General features: G+C 45.8%; 1 protein-coding gene across 5 annotated transcripts in view; it reads right to left on the bottom strand.

The window, feature by feature from the left end:
• CWF19L1 (CWF19 like cell cycle control factor 1) overlaps positions 1-19,659 on the bottom strand; it is a 44,063-nt gene that overhangs the window by 22,096 nt on the left and 2,308 nt on the right. For 2 of the 5 annotated variants that reach the window (XM_056517201.1, XM_056517200.1), the window contains exons 3-10: positions 17,055-17,139; positions 15,309-15,410; positions 14,558-14,772; positions 9,848-9,966; positions 9,270-9,354; positions 6,731-6,874; positions 2,167-2,272; positions 1,333-1,412 (exon numbers count right to left, since the gene is read on the bottom strand). In XM_056517201.1, coding sequence (XP_056373176.1) covers positions 1,333-1,412; positions 2,167-2,272; positions 6,731-6,874; positions 9,270-9,354; positions 9,848-9,966; positions 14,558-14,662 — 639 coding nt within the window. In that variant the 5' untranslated portion in view covers positions 14,663-14,772; positions 15,309-15,410; positions 17,055-17,139. Of the gene's footprint in view, positions 1-1,332; positions 1,413-2,166; positions 2,273-6,730; positions 6,875-9,269; positions 9,355-9,843; positions 9,967-14,557; positions 14,773-15,308; positions 15,411-17,054; positions 17,140-19,659 lie in introns of those variants that run through there. The other 3 variants (XM_056517203.1, XM_056517202.1, XM_056517204.1) reach the window with 3 other exon arrangements.

The following is a 19,659-nucleotide window of genomic DNA, read 5'->3' as shown; positions in this document are numbered from 1 at the left end:
CCCAATACGCAGTAAAATAAAAAAGTTATAGGGGTCAGAAGATGACTATATATATATATATATATATTGTTCTGCATGTAGTTATGAATTTTTTCTGAAGTACGGCAAAATCAAACCTATATAAGTAGGGTATCATTTTAACCGTATGGACCTAAAGAATAGAGACAAGGTGTCATTTTTTACGAAAATGCACTGCGTAGAAACGGAAGCCCCCAAAATTTACAAAATGGTGTTTATTTCTTCAATTTTGTTGCACAATTATTTTTTTTTTTTCATTTCACCGTAGATTTTTGGGTAAAATGACTGACTGCATTACAAATTAGAATTGGTGGTGCAAAAAAAATAAGCCATCATATGTATTTTTAGGTGCAAAATTTAAAGAGTCATGATTTTTTTTAAAGTTAGGGAGGAAAAAACGAAAAGGCAAAAACAGAAAAACCCCGGGTCCTTAATGGGTTAAACTATAAATAATAATAATGTGTATTGTTCAGATTGATCTGAAAATTGCAATCCGGGAGAAATAAGCATAAACTGAATAAAAGCGCAATCACAGAAAAATAGCGGAAATCTGAACATAAATGCAAGCTGAGAGAAAAGCGCAAAAATCGGAATAATAGTGCACTCTGGAGATAAAAATGCTGAAAATCTGTATAGCGCAATTAGAGAAAAATGTAAAAAAAAAAAAAAATTTTTTGTGCATTTTGACAGAAAAGAACAATGTGAATAGTACATTCTGAGAGAAAAGTGCCAGAATCTAAGTAATAGTGCATTCTGAGAAAGAAGAACAAAAATGTGAATAATAGTGCATTCTGAGTGAAAAATTGTAAAAATCTGAATAATAGAGAAATACTGTATTTGATAAAAGGGGTCATCTGGCGATACATTTGTTCTTCCAAAAGTGGCTGCAAATTGCCACTGTGACTATTCCTGATCCCCACTGCTCATTACTACCTGGTATCTGTCTCTATACAAATAGGTGGCCCCTAAGCCAATCACTAGCTGATACAGGTCCCCGCTGCAGCCAGTGACTAGTTACTGACAGATCAGCTATTCCTTCATATCATGAAGTCACCAGGAGGTGGTGAATAGTGGGGACCAGGTAGTAGGTTTTTTAAGGGTTTGTGCAGAAAAGCCAAAATTTTTAAAATAGCAGCAAACTGGATTAACCTGTTGCGGAAGCAGGGCGTACAGGTACGCCCTTGCACCCAAGTTTAAAGCTGCAGATAAGGGTAAATACAGGGTGTGTGTGTGTTTTGTTGTTTGTTTTCTTTTTAAACCCACATTACATTATGTGACCTATTCATCTGGATGTTCTTCACCTCAGACACTTACATGTTCCCCAATGCTGACCACCAGATGCTTCTCCACTTCAGGACTGGCGAGACAGAACCAGCAGGGTCCGGTGGGCTGAGCTGAAAGGCAGACGATAAGAAGAGGTTTAGCTCTTTAATCTAGTTAAACACACACTCTGAGGCTTAACCCCTTAATGACACATTGATTTGGCTTTTGTGTGTCTTCTGTAGATTTGGCATATTTTATGGGTCCTGAGTTATATCCTGTATTATACCCCAGAGCTGTACTCCCTATTCTGCTGGTGAGTTCACTGTGTACATACATTACTTATCCTGTACTGATCCTGAGTTATATCCTGTATTATACTCCAGAGCTGTACTCACTATTCTGCTGGTGAGGTCACTGTATACATACATTACATTACTTATCCTGTACTGATCCTGAGTTATATCCTGTATTATACTCCAGAGCTGTACTCACTATTCTGCTGGTGAGGTCACTGTGTACATACATTACTTATCCTGTACTGATCCTGAGTTATATCCTGTATTATACTCCAGAGCTGTACTCACTATTCTGCTGGTGAGGTCACTGTGTACATACATTACATTACTTATACTGTACTGATCCTGAGTTATATCCTGTATTATACTCCAGAGCTGTACTCACTATTCTGCTGGTGAGTTCACTGTGTACATACATTACATTACTTATCCTGTACTGATCCTGAGTTATATCCTGTATTATACCCCAGAGCTGTACTCACTATTCTGCTGGTGAGATCACTGTGCACATACATTACTTATTATATTGGAGTTCAGCTATTTTATCTTGTGTTTTATCTTTCCATACAAGGAGTTGTAGTGGACTCACGGTGTTTCTTGGGCTGTTTGCCCTGGTGCCCACCCCTCCCGTCAGACTGCCGTTTCTTTCCTTGCTGCCTATTCAAGTCGAAGAAAAACTGCTGCGCCGGCTCTTCCTGCGGAGATGGAAGAAATGAAGTGATTAGCGGCATCTTTAACAGTGAAAATAATCCACATTACACTTGTAATCTGTAATTAGACAAATGTCTGAACAACATTCAATCCATCAGGTCAGAAGGGAAGTCTCACCAGTAACTAGATAATGTGTCACTACAGCTGGGGCCTTCTGGGAAGTCAATTAGAAAAGCTGGGTAATGAGCAGAGATCAATGAAGACACTGAACAGAAGCCGCTTAAAGAGATGAACACTGCCACCTGGTGGTGGAATAGTGTACAACCCAGTGGTCTCAAACTATGTTCCTCCAGATGTTGCAAAACGTCAACTTACAGCCAACGGCTGTCCGGGCATGCTGGGAGTTGAAATTTTAAACATCTGGAGGGCCACAGTTTGAGACCACTGGTATAACCCATGCATAAAAGAGCGTAAAATCATGCCATCTAGTGGTAGAACAGAGTATAACCCAAACATGACCACACATTCATGCAGTTCTGAAAGACTGCACCTATTGTGAACGACTTATACGTCATTTACTTTCCTTAACCCCTTAAGGACCCAGGGTTTTTCTGTTTTTTTTCATTTTCGTTTTTTCCTCCTTACTTTAAAAAAAATCATAACCCTTTCAATTTTGCAGCTAAAAATCCATATGATGGCTAATTTTTTGCACCACAAATTCTACTTTGTAATGACTTCAGTCATTTTACCCAAAAATCTACAGCGAAAGGGAAAAAAAAAATCATTGTGAGACAAAATTGAAAAAAAAAAATAACGCAATTTTGTAACTTTTGGGGGCTTCCGTTTCTACGCAGTAAATTTTTCGGTAAAAAGGACACCGTCTCTTTATTCTGTAGGTCCATAAGGTTAAAATGATCCCCTACTTATATAGGTTTGATTTTGGTTTAATTAACAATATATTTTTATAATTCAGACATTTCCCCACGTGGCGATACCACATATGTTTATTTTTATTTACATTTTTTTTTTAATGGGAAAAGGGGGGTGATTCAAACTTTTATTAGGGGAGGTGTTAAATGATCTTTATTCACTTTTTTTTTTTGCAATGTTATTGCTCCCATAGGGGGCTATAACACTGCACACACTGATCTTTTACATTGATCAGTGGTTTCTCATAAGAAACCATTGATCAACGATTCTGCCGCTTTACTGCTCATGACTGGATCTCAGGCACTGAGCAGTCATTCAGCGATCGGACACCAGGAGGAAGGTAAGGTCCTGCTGTGTCACAGCTGATCGGGATGCCGCGATTTTGACGTGGACATCCCAAACAGCCCCCTGAGCTAATCGGCAAAGATTTACTTTCGATTTAGACGCGGCAAAGGGTTACTAGTGCACGGCACCGCATTATAGAACGGGAGCGGACTCATGACGTACCGGTACGTCATGGATACTGTAGAAGTTAAAGAACTCTGGGAAATAGTTTTTGCATATTTAGTGCGGCATAGGCTATTATTGAAGAATAATGTAGAGGTTCTTGTGTATGCCTTCTGATAACCTGTTTTAGCCCATGTGACAGGTAGGCGATACTGAATTTAATTTTAACACTGAAATTATTTCCTAATGCTGCCTACATTTTTCCCAAGACCAAGATTGGCAAATTGGCCACTGGCGCCCTGTGCTCTTCACAGATCAAGCAGGTTCACACTGAGCACGAGACAGACGTGACAGAGTCTGGAGACAACGTTCTGCTGCCTGCAACATCCTCCAGCATGACCAGTTTGGCGGTGGGTCAGTAATGGTGTGGGGTGGCATTTCTTTAGGGGGCCACACAGCCCTCCATGTGCTTGCCAGAGGTAGCCTGACTGCCATTAGGTACCGAGATGAGATCCTCAGACCCCTTGTGAGACCATATGCTGGTGCGGTTGGTCCTGGGTTCCTCCTAATGCAAGACAATGCTAGACCTCATGTGGCTGTAGTGTGTCAGCAGTTCCTGCAAGAGGAAGGCATTGATGCTATGGACTGGGCCGCCCGTTCCCCAGACCTGAATCCGATTGAGCACATCTGGGACATCATGTCTCACTCCATTCACCACAGACTGTCCAGGAGTTGGCGGATGCTTTAGTCCAGGTCTGGGAGGACATCCCCTCAGGAGACCACCGGACACCTCATCAGGAGCATGCCCAGGCATTGTAGGGAGGTCATACGGGCACGGGGAGGCCACACACACTACCGAGCCTCATTGTGACTTGTTTTAAGGACATTACATAAAGTTGGATCAGCCTGTAGTGGGGTTTTCCACTTTGATTTTGAGTGTGACTCCATATCCAGACCTCCATGGGTTGATAAATTTGATTTCCATTGATAATTTTTGTGTGATTTTGTTGTCAGCACATTCAACTATGTAAAGATGAAAGTATTTCCTAGGAGATTTTTGTTTACTTACCGTAAAATCTCTTTCTCGAAGGATCCATTGGGGGACCCAGACCGTGGGTGTATGCTGCTGTCTCTAGGAGGTGTGACACTATGGTAATAAAAAAAGTCAGCTCCTCCCAGCAGGATATACCCGCCTTCAGGCCCTGAGCTAGTCAGTTTAAGTTCCAGAACAATAAGAGGAGACCAGCAGGTCAAAGAAAAACCCAAAACTGTCCGAGAACCAGAAGAAAAAACATAACTCAACACACCCTTGGACAGAGAACCAAAGGAAAATCCCAAAGAGGTAGGGGAGCTGTGTCCCCCAATGGATCCTTCAAGAAAGATTTTACGGTAAGTAAACAAAAATCTCCTTTTCTCTATCGGCTCCATTGGGGAACACCGACCGTGGGACGTACCAAAGCCGTCCCTTGGGTGGGCAGATAAGCAGTCAGGCAGACGGCCAATCCACTGCTGCCTGCAACACTTTACGACCCAGACTAGCATCAGCCGATGCGAAAGTATGAACTCTGTAAAACCTCGAAAAAGTGTACAAAGACGACCAGGTAGCCGCCTTGCAAATCTGCGAGGCCGAGGCTCTATTCTGGAGAGCCCAGGATGCCCAAACAGAACGGGTAGAATGAGCCACAACTCTGAAAGGAGGACTCTTCCCCTTACAGCGATAGGCTTCCGAAATGGCGGAACGAATCCACCGAGAAATGGTGGCCTTGGAAGCAGACTGTCCCTTGCGACGACCTTCCGTAAGGACGAAAAAGGAATCACACTGACGAAACGAAGAAGTGATGGAGAGATAAGACCGAACAGCCCGAACTACATCCAGCTTGTGTAGCAAGCGCTCCTTAGGATGAGAAGGAGCCGGACAAAAGGACGGGAGGACAACGTCCTCATTGAGAGGAAAGGCCGAGACCACCTTAGGCAAAAAGGAAGGATCTGGCCGGAAAACTACCTTGTCCTGGTGGATCACCAGAAACGGAGAACGGCAGGAAAGAGCTGCCAATTCAGACACCCTCCGGATGGAGGGGATAGCAACAAGAAACGCCACTTTCCAAGAAAGGAGGCGGAGAGACACCTCTCTAAGGGGCTCAAAGGGTGCACCCTGGAGGGCACTCAGAACAAAATTCAAGTCCCAAGGGGGAGAGGGTGACCGATAAGGAGGAACAGCGTGCGCCACTCCTTGCAGGAAGGTCCGGACATGAGAATTATAAGCAAGGGGCCGCTGGAAAAGAACAGTAAGGGCCGAAACCTAACCCTTAAAGGAACTGAGAGACAACCCCAGTTCCAACCCCGACTGCAAAAAGGAGGGAAGACGGGGGAGAAGGTTACCGGGGAGAAGTCCTGAGATTCACACCAATGAAAATAAGACCGCCAAGTACGGTGGTAAATTCTTGCGGAGGAGGGCTTACGAGCCTTGAGCATGGTGTGAATGACTTGGGAAGAGAACCCGTGGGCCCTCAAAACCGCGGTCTCAACCGCCACGCCGTCAAATGCAGCGACTGTAAATTGGGGTGGCAAAGAGGACCCTGAGAGAGTAGGTCCGGGTGGAGCGAAAGGCGCAGAGGAGCGTCGTCCATAAGCCTGACTATGTTGGCGTACCACGACCTTCGGGGCCAATCTGGAGCTACCAGAATAGCGGGGACGTCCTCTGCCTTGAGCAGCACCCTGGGAAGGAGCGGAAGAGGAGGGAACAGATAGGGTAGGGAGGAATCTCTAGGGCGTCCACTGCCAGAGCCTGAGGGTCCCGGGACTTGGACACAAACGGAAGGATCTTCCAATATAGATTAGTTAGGAGTAGCCGTATTAGTCCAGTGACGCAAAAAGCAAAATCATCTGTAGTTGCAGTATCTTGTAATACCTTTTTTATTGGACTAACAAGATTATGTAGAGACAAGCTTTCGGGATTCCTCCCTTTGTCAAGTCATAAGCATTTCTGAGCTCACAAGGAGAAAACACACGTTCTATCTCACAAAATATGCAGGGGTTAAAACAACGTATGTGGAGAATGGACATTAAGTTGGGCACATACACACACATACGCATATATACGTCTACATATAACATCACCCCGTTACCTCCTCCAAGGCCTTACTCCTCTGAGTCTTCTTCTCATCCTTCCCCGACTTCCTATATGGGTTTTCGGTGACATCTAGTGGCTGCTTCACCAGCTCAGCTGAATCCGTCCCACTCATCGGCACAATGTTGAAGGCATAGATGTACTGAAACAAGTTACATAGTGGAGGTACCATTATTACTCACACATGCTGCCTTTGGGACATAAACTTTGTACAGTTAATTCCCTTAAAGGCCACCTGAAGCCTAAAATGCACTTATCCCCTATCCTGTGGATAGGGGATAAGTGTTTGATCGTGGGGAGTCCGACCGCTGCGACCCCCGTGATCTCCTGTATGGAGCCACAAATCTCCTGTGCAGGCGGAGTTTCGGCCGACATGCCTCCTCCATGCAGTTCTATGGGAGAGGCTGGGATGCAGTGTTCGCGCCTCTCCCATAGAGCTGTATGGGGAGAGGGCATGCAGGGGGCATACCGCCGAACTCAGTGAGCAGCAAAGCGCGGCAATGCAGGGGCCCCATTCAGGAGATCGTAGGGGTACCAGTGTTCGGACCCCCCCCACGATCAAACACTTATCCCCCTATCCTGTGGATAAGCGTATTTAGGCTGCAGATGTCCTTTAACCCCTTAAGGACTTAGCCCATTTTGGCCTTAAGGATTTCATTTTCATGCTTTTGTTTTTTCCTCCTCGCCTTCTAAAAATCATAACTCTTTTTAGGATGGTACAACCAAAAAAATACTATGTGTGTGGGGAAATTGAAAAGTAAACCACAATTTTGCTAGTTTTGGAATGCTTCGTTTTCATGCTGTACAACTTACGGTAAAAATGACAGGTTTTCTTTATTCTGTGGGTCACTATGATTAAAATGATACCCATAATTACATACTTTTCTATTGTACCGCTTTTAAAAAAAAATCACTTACTTTTTAACCAAATTACAATTTTTTTTTTTTTTTTTTTTACATTTTTTGGGGGTAAAAAAAAAAAAAAGGGACAATTTACATTTTTAATGTGGGAGGGGATTTTCCACATTTATTTTATACTGTATTGATCATGGCATCTGAGGGGTTAATGGCACACATCAGCGCTATCACTGATGTACGCCGTTACGCTGATGCTCGCGGTCATGTGCAGGATGTCAATGTACGTCTGCGTCGTTAAGGGGTTATCCAGGAATAGAAAAACAGAGCTACTTTCTTTCAAAAAATGCTCCCAGTCTGTCTCCAAGTTGGGTGTGGTTCTGAAGCTCAGAGGAGGAAAGTATATATATATATACACACACACACACACTTGTAGCAGTCTGGTAAGACAAGGGAAATGTGTGTAATGAAGCAAATCTCCAAAAGGATGGATCTGGGAAACACAAAAAGAACATTTACTTTGAAACTACTCTGAATATTAGATTAGCACTTCTTCATACACAACAAAGAGAACTTGCTGCCTACTGGTGGGGGGCTACCTGGATAATGGGGGACTACATGCCTAATAGGGAGGACCGTCTACCAACTGGAAAGAAGGGGGGGGGGGGGGGGGGTTACCTACCGGGGAACTACATACCCAATAGTGGGAACTGACTGGCTAACGGGGATCACATGTCTAATGGGAACCACAACATGCCAACTACGGGGACTACCTGGATAATGGGGGACAACAAGCCTAATCAGGAGAACTGCATGCCAACTGGGAAGGACTATATGCCTAATAGGGAAAACTGAGTGCCTATGGCTATGAGGGAATTACATGCCAACTGAGGGGACAACCTGGATATTGGGGAGGACTGCCTGCCAACTAAAGAGGACTACCTGGCAGCTAATGTGGGACTACAAACCTAATAAAGTGAGCTACTTGCAAACTGGGGGGGGGGGGGGGGGGGGGCGGAGAAAGAGACCACCTAGATAATGCATCACAAAAACCAAATGGTATCAGTGAGTACCTAAAAAGTATCGGTTCACATAAAAGGTCTTAAAAAAAAACAAAAAAAAAAATAGAATTGGTGATCATAGCCTACACCCGTGCCATAGCCTACACCCGTGCCATAGCCTACACCCGTGCCATAGCCTACACCCGTGCCATAGCCTACACCCGTGCCATAGCCTACACCAGTGCCATAGCCTACACCAGTGCCATAGCCTACACCAGTGCCATAGCCTACACCAGTGCCATAGCCTACACCAGTGCCATAGCCTACACCAGTGCCATAGCCTACACCAGTGCCATAGCCTACACCAGTGCCATAGCCTACACCAGTGCCATAGCCTACAGCTCTGCAGGTGTCAACACTTCAACGCCCACCATGCCCAGACGGCCAAAGGCTTTCAGGGCATGGAGAGAGTTGTAGCGTTTCCTACAGCTGGGGATCCACAGGCCTGATCTATAGTCATGAGGATAAAGTGGACTGCACAGGAGCTGTAAACACAAGAGGACGAGGGATTGGGAATCAATATCTGTACAATTATTTCCTGGAACAGTAAAACATTTTGGCACCGGTGGGCACATCCTTTATTACATATCCCTATAAAAACACAGCTTTGTCCTGCTTTACCTTCTTCTTACCAGGATTGCCAACACTTGCCAGGGCGATGAACCGACTGACGTGCTGGGCATTTTCTTGTAAGACCAAGTGGTTCCTGTAGTAAAGAGAAATGTCATGAATTAAAGGGGTACTCCGCCCCTAGACTTCTTATCCAGGTCTGTTGTATTAAAACTGTATTAACACTAGTGTGAACATTAATGTTTTTCTACAATATTCAGTACTCATGACAGTTAAATAGGTCATTGTAAGGCAATTTACTGCAGTAATTACTGTCTAGATTACTAGAAAATGAGGTTAACCCCCAGTCAGGCGTGAAAAACAAACAAACGTTAAATACCGTGAAACCGCCATCATTTAGAAAAATACCGTGATATACATTTTTCGTCATATCGCCCAGCACTAGCGGGACCTCCGCGATCAGACATCTTATCCCCATTCCTTTGGATGGGGATAAGATGTCTGGGGGCGGAGTACCCCTTTAAGACTCCAATGCCAAAAAAGGGGATGGGTGATGTACACACAAGTGAATGGATCTCATATGTGCAGCCACATTTAGTAATGAATGATATTAAAGACTCCTTACCTACCTGTATGGGAGCCGCTCATAGTTTGCTCCTTGCAGTGCAGAGAAGTGATATCGAGGCTTTAAGGTGGCGGCGAGACTGGCGACCGACGCAGATCCGCAGGTCTTCACATCTATATCCGTCTGTGGACAAAACAAAACTCTATATTCTATGTGGGTACTAGCTGGATATGAATACTGGATACTTTTCCATAGAGGGTATTAGTAACAGTAGTAATTGTGGTGTGTTTTATCCTTTTGTTCCGGACCCCAGACTCCGCTAAAAGAACGAACATGTTTATTCTTTCAGCGGAATGCCTTCGGAAATACAATGCCCTCTACAGCGACGTCTTAATTCAAAGAAGTCCTAGCGCCAACTTGTTTTGCCCGTTACAGAAAGAGTCTCTGTACAGAATATCTCCGGGCGGAGATTCCATAGTGTGAATGAGCCCTTAATCTGGAGGTGTGGCTTACAGAAGACATGAAGGTATTTTCTGATAAAATACTCACAGCCAAAGACCACAGCTTTTAGGAAATTGACAAATTATCATACTTATATAATAAAATATAAATATATTATATATATATATATACACATATACATACACACACACACACACACAGTACACATATATATACCGTATTTATCGGGGTATACCACGCACCGGCCTATAACACTCAGGGATGTGGAAATTAAAAAAAAAAACTACTTGTCCAAGGGACTAAAGCGGAACACAATCTACTTGTCCCTCAAGAAAATCTACTTGTCCTGGTTGATGAAATAATTTCAACCAAAATAGTCTGATCCCCCCCCACTAGACCACCAGGGATGGATATAAAATCCCTTTAGACACTGCTGACAGCGGTGATCTAATGGTTAATGGGCGATCGCAGCATGCCAGGATATTAGTGGTGGGAGAGCTGTAGCTCCTCTTACACCCGAGACAAGCCCAGAAAAGTCTAGAGGTAACTTTTTGATCACCATAAAAAATTTCTAATATGAAGTGACCAAAAATGAGCAATTCTGGACTATTTTTTACATTTACACCGTTCACCGTACGGTTTAATTAACATTATATTTTAATAGTCTGGACATTTCCACATGCAGCGATACCACTTATGTTTATTTTTCTACATTATTTTTATTTAAAGAAAATTGGAAACTTTTATTAGGAAAGGGGCTTATTCACATATATACGCACTTTTTAAAATATTTTAATCACTATTTTTCAGTCTCAATAGGGACTTATGTGTTACTGGGGGGGGGGGGGGTTCAGCTTCTCCAGTTTATGTGGTGCATTTTGTGTCAGAAAATGCTGGAAGTTGCATTTAGTTACAAGATAACTACAACTCCCAGCATGCCCTGATACAGCCTATGGTTGTGTGGGTGTTGCAGCATGTTGCACTGTATAGTACAGTAAAGGTTATTGTGGAACATGCTGGGAGTCGTAGTTTTGGTTTGTGTCAGCTGCAGAGCCATAGGATGTGTCAAGGAATACTGGGAATTGCAGTTAGTAACTACAACACCCAGCATGCCCTGATGTAGCCTATAGCTCTGCAGCTGACCAGAACCAAAACTACAACTCCCAGCATGTTGCACTTTATAGTTCTACAGTTTAGGTTATGGTCCAACATGCTGGGAGTTGTAGTTTTGGTTTGGGCGTGTTTGTGTGCATCCGTGGGGCTCTTGGTCGTCGGGTGAGTATTAAGGGGGCGGGATTCTGGGGGTGCAATTTAGTGCGGGTGCCACTAAAAATAAATAAAATTAGATGGCACAACTGCCCTAATGCCTGACGTGACAGTCCGCTCCTATACAAAACATTCATGCATACACATATCATACATACACACACCCCCGCCACTGCCCCCCCCCCACATCATACATTACATACACACATACACTCACACCATACATATACACCATACATATACACCATACATATACACACATCATACATACACCTGCCGCTGCCCACCCCACATCATACATCACATACACACATCACACATAGACATCATACACACATTATACATTACATACACATCACACATAGACATTATACACACATCATACATTACATACACATCATACACACAGTATACATTACATACACATCATACATACACCTGCCGCTGCCCCCCCACATCATATATCACATACACACACATCACACTTAGACATTATACACACATCATACATTACATACACATCACACATAGACATCATACACACATCATACATTACATACACATCACACATAGACATCATACACAGTATACATTACATACACATCACACAGACATTATACACACATCATACATTACATACACTCACACCATACATATACACCATACATATGCACACATCATACATACACCTGCCGCTGCCCCCCCATTATACATTACATACACTCACACCCTACATATACAACCACCCTTCCTGCCGCCGCCTGTATTCTCTGCCTCCTCACTGAGCGGCCATGAGTGGACATCAGAGCTGTAGTCCCGGCCGGTGTGAGGTGAGATTTCAGTCCTCCACCCCCCCCCCCCCCCCCCCCGCTCTGTGTTTTCCCCGTGCAAACAAGCAACCGCCCCGTGGTGGATTAGGTCCTGTCTAGACAGAGCAGGGGAGGGGGAGGGATAGAGCTGTGTGCGGGGATGGACCTGTGCACAGAGCTGTGCTCGTCCTTTCTCTCACCCTGCTGTGTCTTCTGAGCTCCGTCCATCCTCTGGGAGGGGAGATAAGGGGGCTCTGCAGTCAGCTGGAGGCCGCCGCACCCTCCATACACTTTGAGTGTCGGTGTGAGGTGTAGACTTCCATCCGCTCCTGCACCTCACACCGACATTAAAGAAAAATAAGGGAGAAGTCTGTCCGGCCCTGCTAGCCCGATACAGGGCTAAATCTATAAACAATTCACCTGCCCGGCACCCAAAACTACTTGTCCAGGGCGTCGGGCTATGGGATTTCCACATCCCTGAACACGCACCCTCATTTTACCAAGGATATTTGGGTAAAAAAAGTTATTTACCCAAATATCCATGGTAAAATGAGGGTGCGTGTGTGCGTGTGTATACCCCGATATACCCCCAGGAAAGGCAGGGGGAGAGAGGCCGTCGCTGCCCGCTTCTCTCCCCCTGCCTTTCCTGGGGTCTAGAGCGCTGCTGTCGGCCCTTCTCACCCCCTGGCTATCGGCGCTATGCACGGCGCGGCGCACTGGCGTCATGCGCCGTTCAGCGCATAGCAACGACGCCGGGGACACACGCCGGAGGCCTGCAGCAGCGCGGACCCGACTCAGGTAATTATGCCACCGGGGATGGGGGGAGGCAACGGGGCAGCAGCGCCGGCAATGGGTGCCGCTGCCCCTTCTCTCCCCCTGGCTGTCGGCGCCACTTCTCTCCCCCTGGCTATCGGCGCCGGCACCGATAGTCAGGGGGACAGAACGGGCAGCGGCGCCGATAGCCAGGGGGTGAGAAGGGCCGACAGCAGCGCTCTAGACCCCAGGAAAGGCAGGGGGAGAGAAGCGGGCAGCGACGGCCTCTCTCCCCCTGCCTTTCCTGGGGGTGTATCGGCGTATAACACGCACACAGACTTTAGGCTAAAAATTTTAGCCTAAAAAGTGCGTGTTATACGCCGATAAATACGGTATATTAATTATATATATATATATATATATATATATATATATATATATATATATATATATATATACACACACACACACACACTGTATATTTTATATCTATATAATTAATATCTATATCTATATAAATAATATCTATATCATTAATATCTCATATATACAGATCTGTGAAACGTGTCAATGGCCGAAAGAACTGACCAATCAGAATGGACATTTTACTGGTAAAACCCCTGTATTCCTAAAGTGTATGCACTGACTGGCTGTCTGGTAGCGCCCCCTACAGTACAGGGAGGTATTACATGTTCTGTACACTTTACCTGTACCAGGGTTACCTGTTCCTTTGGACACCAGTTAAGGGCGACTCCATGTAACTTTTTTTTTTAGGACATTGCGTGTACTGTACAGAATCCTGAAGAAGCTCCTGCCCTATGCATAGACCAGTGTTTCCAAAGCCGGGTGCCCCCAGCTGTTGCAAAATACAACTCCCAGCATGCCCGGACAGCCTTTGGCTGTCCGGGCATGCTGGGAGTTGTAGTTTTGCAACAGCTGGAGGCTCCCTGCTTGGGAAACGCTGACATAGACAGTGATTTACAGCTCCCAGCAGATCTTTCTTACTTTTATATGTAAGGATTTTCTTTATCTATATAAGTTATCTACTTATTTTTCTTTAATCCTCACTTTTTCCTATTTTTGGATGACATTTTGGTGCCTTTAGAACCAATTAATATTGTAACTTGAGGGACCACGGTATTATATTATTTATTATATTAATAAATTTACTGTCCCTAGAGGTTTGAGGCTACATACCCCAACTGATCTTAAAAAAGTGGGAGGAGATGACCATTGTCTGTTATTTGCAGTTTTTGTACATTCTTTTTTTAGAATTTTTTATTTTATTTGGGAAGTTCTGGTAAGAAATTAAAAGAGAGATGCCCTGTGTATTATCCCCACTGAGGATCCAGAAGAGAAGACCTCCCTCTCCCTCTCTCTCTGATCTATAAACCCAATTACCTTGCAGGTAGGTTTTCTTTGATTTAGAAAAGTTCATTGTATCAATAACAATATAAAAGCAAGAATCAATAAAAGCTACCCACCGGGGCATTGCCGTAATTCCAGACCTCTTTGGGCCATGGAGACGTCAGTAATATGTCCACGCCCTTAAATTTGGAATTTGAAGTTAGGGACACTTTCAGGGACATTACATCCTTCGCGACAAAGCAGTAGGCAGGGGCTGGTTCGCTGGAGGACTCTATGCCGCTTAGATAGGCAATCTGGAGGCCGGAGGCACCGTTAAATACTCCTTTACGACCTGTACATGAACATACAACCGGTTTAAAAGAACTTGCAAACATTTGAATACTAAGAACTCTCCTTTATTCAGGCGGGACCAAATTGCAAATGTGTTCGCAACAATATAATTCAGTTCTCTATGTCTAATTTTAAGGGGTACTCCGCTGCTCGGCATTTGGAACAAACTGTTCTGAAAGCTGGAGTCGGGAGCTCGTGACGTCATAACCCCGCCCCCAAATGACTCCACGTCCTGCCCCCTTAATGCAAGTCTCTGGGAGGGGGCGTGACAGCCATCATGACTTCATGATGAGGCGAAGCTATGATGTTTCGAGCTCCCGGCGCCGGCTCCAGCGTTCAGAACAGTTTGTTCCAAACGCTGAGCAGCGGAGTACCCCTTCAAACCGCCTAAGGTGGTGGGTGGAAACTAGCTGCTCTGATGTCTCCCATGCACAGCACAACCAAAAAGGGAACCGAGCCCCCCCTATATCTTTATAGCACACCTTTAGAATACAGAGGCTAGTCTTCAGCATGTCTTCTATGCAGAGACTCACTCACCTAGGTAGGTTATATTGGTCGCCAATTCACAGCCTTCGACGTCTTGAAAATATTTCACCGTTTCTTGATTATTTGCGCCAAGGACGTAGGTCTGAATAGGAGCTAAAAGGAACAGGGAGATAGAGACAATTGATTATCACTAAGAATATAAGCGCTGTCTGGTGGTAGTAGTTGTTCATTGTAAGGGTATGTTCACACAGCAGAATTTTTGCACAATGTCTGCATTGATTTTTTCCGCTGCAGCAGATTCCCATTGTTTTCAATTGGATTCCGCTGCACTGTTCACACCGCAGAATTTCCACACCACATTTCCACATCAGATGTTTCGGCATCCGCAGAAAGAATAGACATGTCTTATTTCTTGATATTTCGCAAGGAAATGGACTGTCATCTATGTGACAGCGCATTTCCTATCGCTCGCCAGATAAGTAAAATGTGTGGAATGTCTGCACGTGTTTTCCGTGAGGACATTCCACACATTTCCCGCTGTGTGAATCCGGCCTAAGTTTTTTTTTAAAGGGGTTATCCAGCCAAAGAAATCTTAACCCCTATGCAAAGGATAGGGGATAAGATGTCTGATCGCGGGGGTCCCAACGGCAGGGCCCCCACGATCAGACATCTTATCCCCTATCCTTTGATAGCGGATAAGATGTATTATTGCCGGAGTACCCATTAATTAACTATCTTCGTGCAGCAATTGCATTCTATGCTGGGCTGCATCTCAAGTCTCAGAAAGCGCTTTCGTTCCGGGACTAGAGATGTGACGTAACGCCACGCCACGCCCCTCCCATAGACATGAATGGAGGGGGCGTGGCGAGACGTCATGAGGGGGCGTAGCATCACGTCACGTCTCCAGTCCTTTGGATAGGGGATAAGATGTCTTTGGCCGGATAACCCCTTTAACCTCTTAAAGGGGTACTCTGGCGCTAAGACATCGTATCCCCTATCTAAAGGATAGGGGATAAGATGCCTGACCGCGGGGGTCCCGCCGCTGGGGACCCCTGTGATCTTCCATGCCGCACCCCGTTAGCATCAGCCCCCGGAGCGTGCTCGCTCCGGGTCTGATTACCAGCGATCACAGGGACAGAGCATAGTGACATCACTATGCTCCGCCCCCTCAATGCAAGCCTATGGCGGGGGCGTGACAGCCCCCCTCCGTAGGCTTGCATTGATGGGGCGGAGCATGACGTCACACGGGGCGGAGCATGACGTCACTATGCTCCGTCCCTGTGATCGCTAGTAATCAGACCCGGAGCGAGCACGCTCCGGGGGCTGATGCTGACGGGGTGCGGCGTGGAAGATCACGGGAGTCCCCAGCGGCGGGACTCCCATGGCAGCTCTCTGAAGGCAGCTCTCTGAAGAAGTTTGGTCGCAAACGAAACGTTAGAGCAATCTATACACATTTTAGACAGGAATACAGCTTGTGTCTAAGTGTGGAGCTACTATGCAGCGGTAGAGAACCGGCATAGTGGGAAATAGGACAGCTCCACAACTAACGTTGTAGCACCACCTAGTGGGCAATTACTATAAGACACCCTGTATTTCCTGAAAGTTTTAAAATCTCCACATTTAATTTTCACGTTTTCTATGGACATTTTAACAAATAATAAAAGTTACATTTTAATTGGGTTATAAGTTAGGGTATTGTTCCCCAGAAAAGGGGGGTTTCCCTCCTGAAGGGGATTGGAGATTTATGTAGCATACACAATACATGGTTTCCGCTTCCATATACATTACACTACATACCTTGCTTTGCCCCAGACTTATATTCCTGCCATAGAGCGTCACTTTCTGGACCAGTTCCGAAAAAACTCCCAACACATAACAACAACTGCAAAAAAGGAAGTAAAATATCTATAACATCAATGGATATAAAAGTATTTATAATAAATAAAAGAAAGAGGGGCTTGTAATGCCTTTGCTGGGAACTAGGACTATAGCGTGTGCAACAAATCGATCCTGTACCTTTAGGACCCCAATGGCAAAATAAATACTAAGAATAGTTGGCTCTCAGGTGTACCCATCACCAGTAATAAGGGAAAATAAAATAAAATTATATAGTAAAGATGTTGCCATGGAAAGTTCTACTACTAATACCATACTAGGCCTTTTTAACATTCAGAAACAGGAATTCTGCTTGCAGCAGAGTCCCATTGTTTTTAATGGGATTCTGCCACTCTGATCATATTATGGAATCGCCGCAGAGGAATTTCGCTTGGGAGATTCAGCGCAGCAGAATCCCATTGCTGTCAATAGGATTCAGCAGCACGGGGTACACCACAAAACTGCAGTAGCAGAGATTTCCACAGCTGAAAGGCATATGCCGAAAAAATTTACATGAAGCACGAAGTGGCGACCGACACGCCCCCTCAATACAACTCTATGGCAGAGCCGAAGCGCTGCCTTCGGCAATCTCCGGCTCTGCCATAGAGATGTATTGAGGGGGCGTGTCGGCCGCCGCTTTGTGCGGAGGTCGACAGGCCCCCTTCTCGCGGGCTGTCGGGGCTCCGTACAGGAGATCGCAGGGGGCTCCAGCGGTCGGACCCCCCGCAATCTCAAACTTATCCCCAATCCTTAGGATAGGGGATAAGTTTTTCACCACTGGACTACCCCTTTAATGGTACAGAGATCCAGAAAGTGTCAATCACATATCACAGATAACACACACTCTCCCCCGCCCATCACAGATAACATTCTCTCCCCCCCATCACAGATAACGTTCTCTCCCCCCCCATCACAGATAACGTTCTCTCCCCCCCCATCACAGATAACGTTCTCTCTCCCCCCCATCACAGATTACGTTCTCCCCCATCACAGATAACGTTCTCTCCCCCATCACAGATAACGTTCTCTCCCCCATCACAGATAACGTTCTCTCCCCATCAGATAACGTTCTCTCCCCATCACAGATAACGTTCTCTCCCCCCCCCCATCACAGATAACGTTCTCTCCCCCCATGACAGATAACTTTCTCTCCCCCCATGACAGATAACGTTCTCTCCCCCCCATCACAGATAACGTTCTCTCCCCCCCCCCCCCATCACAGATAACGTTCTCTCCCCCCCCCATCACAGATAACGTTCTCTCCCCCCCCCCCCCCATCACAGATAACGTTCTCTCCCCCCCCCCCCCCATCACAGATAACATTCTCTCCCCCCCATGACAGATAACGTTCTCTCCCCCCCATCACAGATAACATTCTCTCCCCCCCATCACAGATAACGTTCTCTCCCCCCATCACAGATAACATTCTCTCCCCCCCACAGATAACATTCTCTCCCCCCATCACAGATAACATTCTCTCCCCCCCATCACAGATAACGTTCTCTCCCCCCCATCACAGATAACGTTCTCTCCCCCCATCACAGATAACGTTCTCTCCCCCCATCACAGATAACGTTCTCTCCCCCCATCACAGATAACGTTCTCTCCCCCCATCACAGATAACATTCTCTCCCCCCCATCACAGATAACATTCTCTCCCCCCATCACAGATAACATTCTCTCCCCCCATCACAGATAACATTCTCTCCCCCCCATCACAGATAACATTCTCTCCCCCCCATCACAGATAACATTCTCTCCCCCCCATCACAGATAACATTCTCTCCCCCCATCACAGATAACATTCTCTCCCCCCCATCACAGATAACATTCTCTCCCCCCCATCACAGATAACATTCTCTCCCCCCCATCACAGATAACATTCTCTCCCCCCCATCACAGATAACGTTCTCTCCCCCCCATCACAGATAACGTTCTCTCCCCCCCATCACAGATAACGTTCTCTCCCCCCCATCACAGATAACATTCTCTCCCCCCCATCACAGATAACATTCTCTCCCTCCATCACAGATAACGTTCTCTCCCCATCACAGATAACGTTCTCTCCCCCCCCCATCACAGATAACGTTCTCTCTCCCCCCCATCACAGATTACGTTCTCCCCCATCACAGATAACGTTCTCTCCCCCATCACAGATAACGTTCTCTCCCCCATCACAGATAACGTTCTCTCCCCCATCACAGATAACGTTCTCTCCCCCATCACAGATAACGTTCTCTCCCCCCCCCCATCACAGATAACGTTCTCTCCCCCCATGACAGATAACTTTCTCTCCCCCCATGACAGATAACGTTCTCTCCCCCCCATCACAGATAACGTTCTCTCCCCCCCCCCCATCACAGATAACGTTCTCTCCCCCCCCCCCCATCACAGATAACGTTCTCTCCCCCCCCCCCCCATCACAGATAACGTTCTCTCCCCCCCCCCCCATCACAGATAACGTTCTCTCCCCCCCATCACAGATAACGTTCTCTCCCCCCCCATCACAGATAACGTTCTCTCCCCC

Source organism: Hyla sarda, chromosome 4 (assembly GCF_029499605.1).
Source record: "Hyla sarda isolate aHylSar1 chromosome 4, aHylSar1.hap1, whole genome shotgun sequence".
NCBI classification, from domain to species: domain Eukaryota; kingdom Metazoa; phylum Chordata; class Amphibia; order Anura; family Hylidae; genus Hyla; species Hyla sarda.
This window is presented reverse-complemented; position numbering and strand designations above follow the sequence as displayed.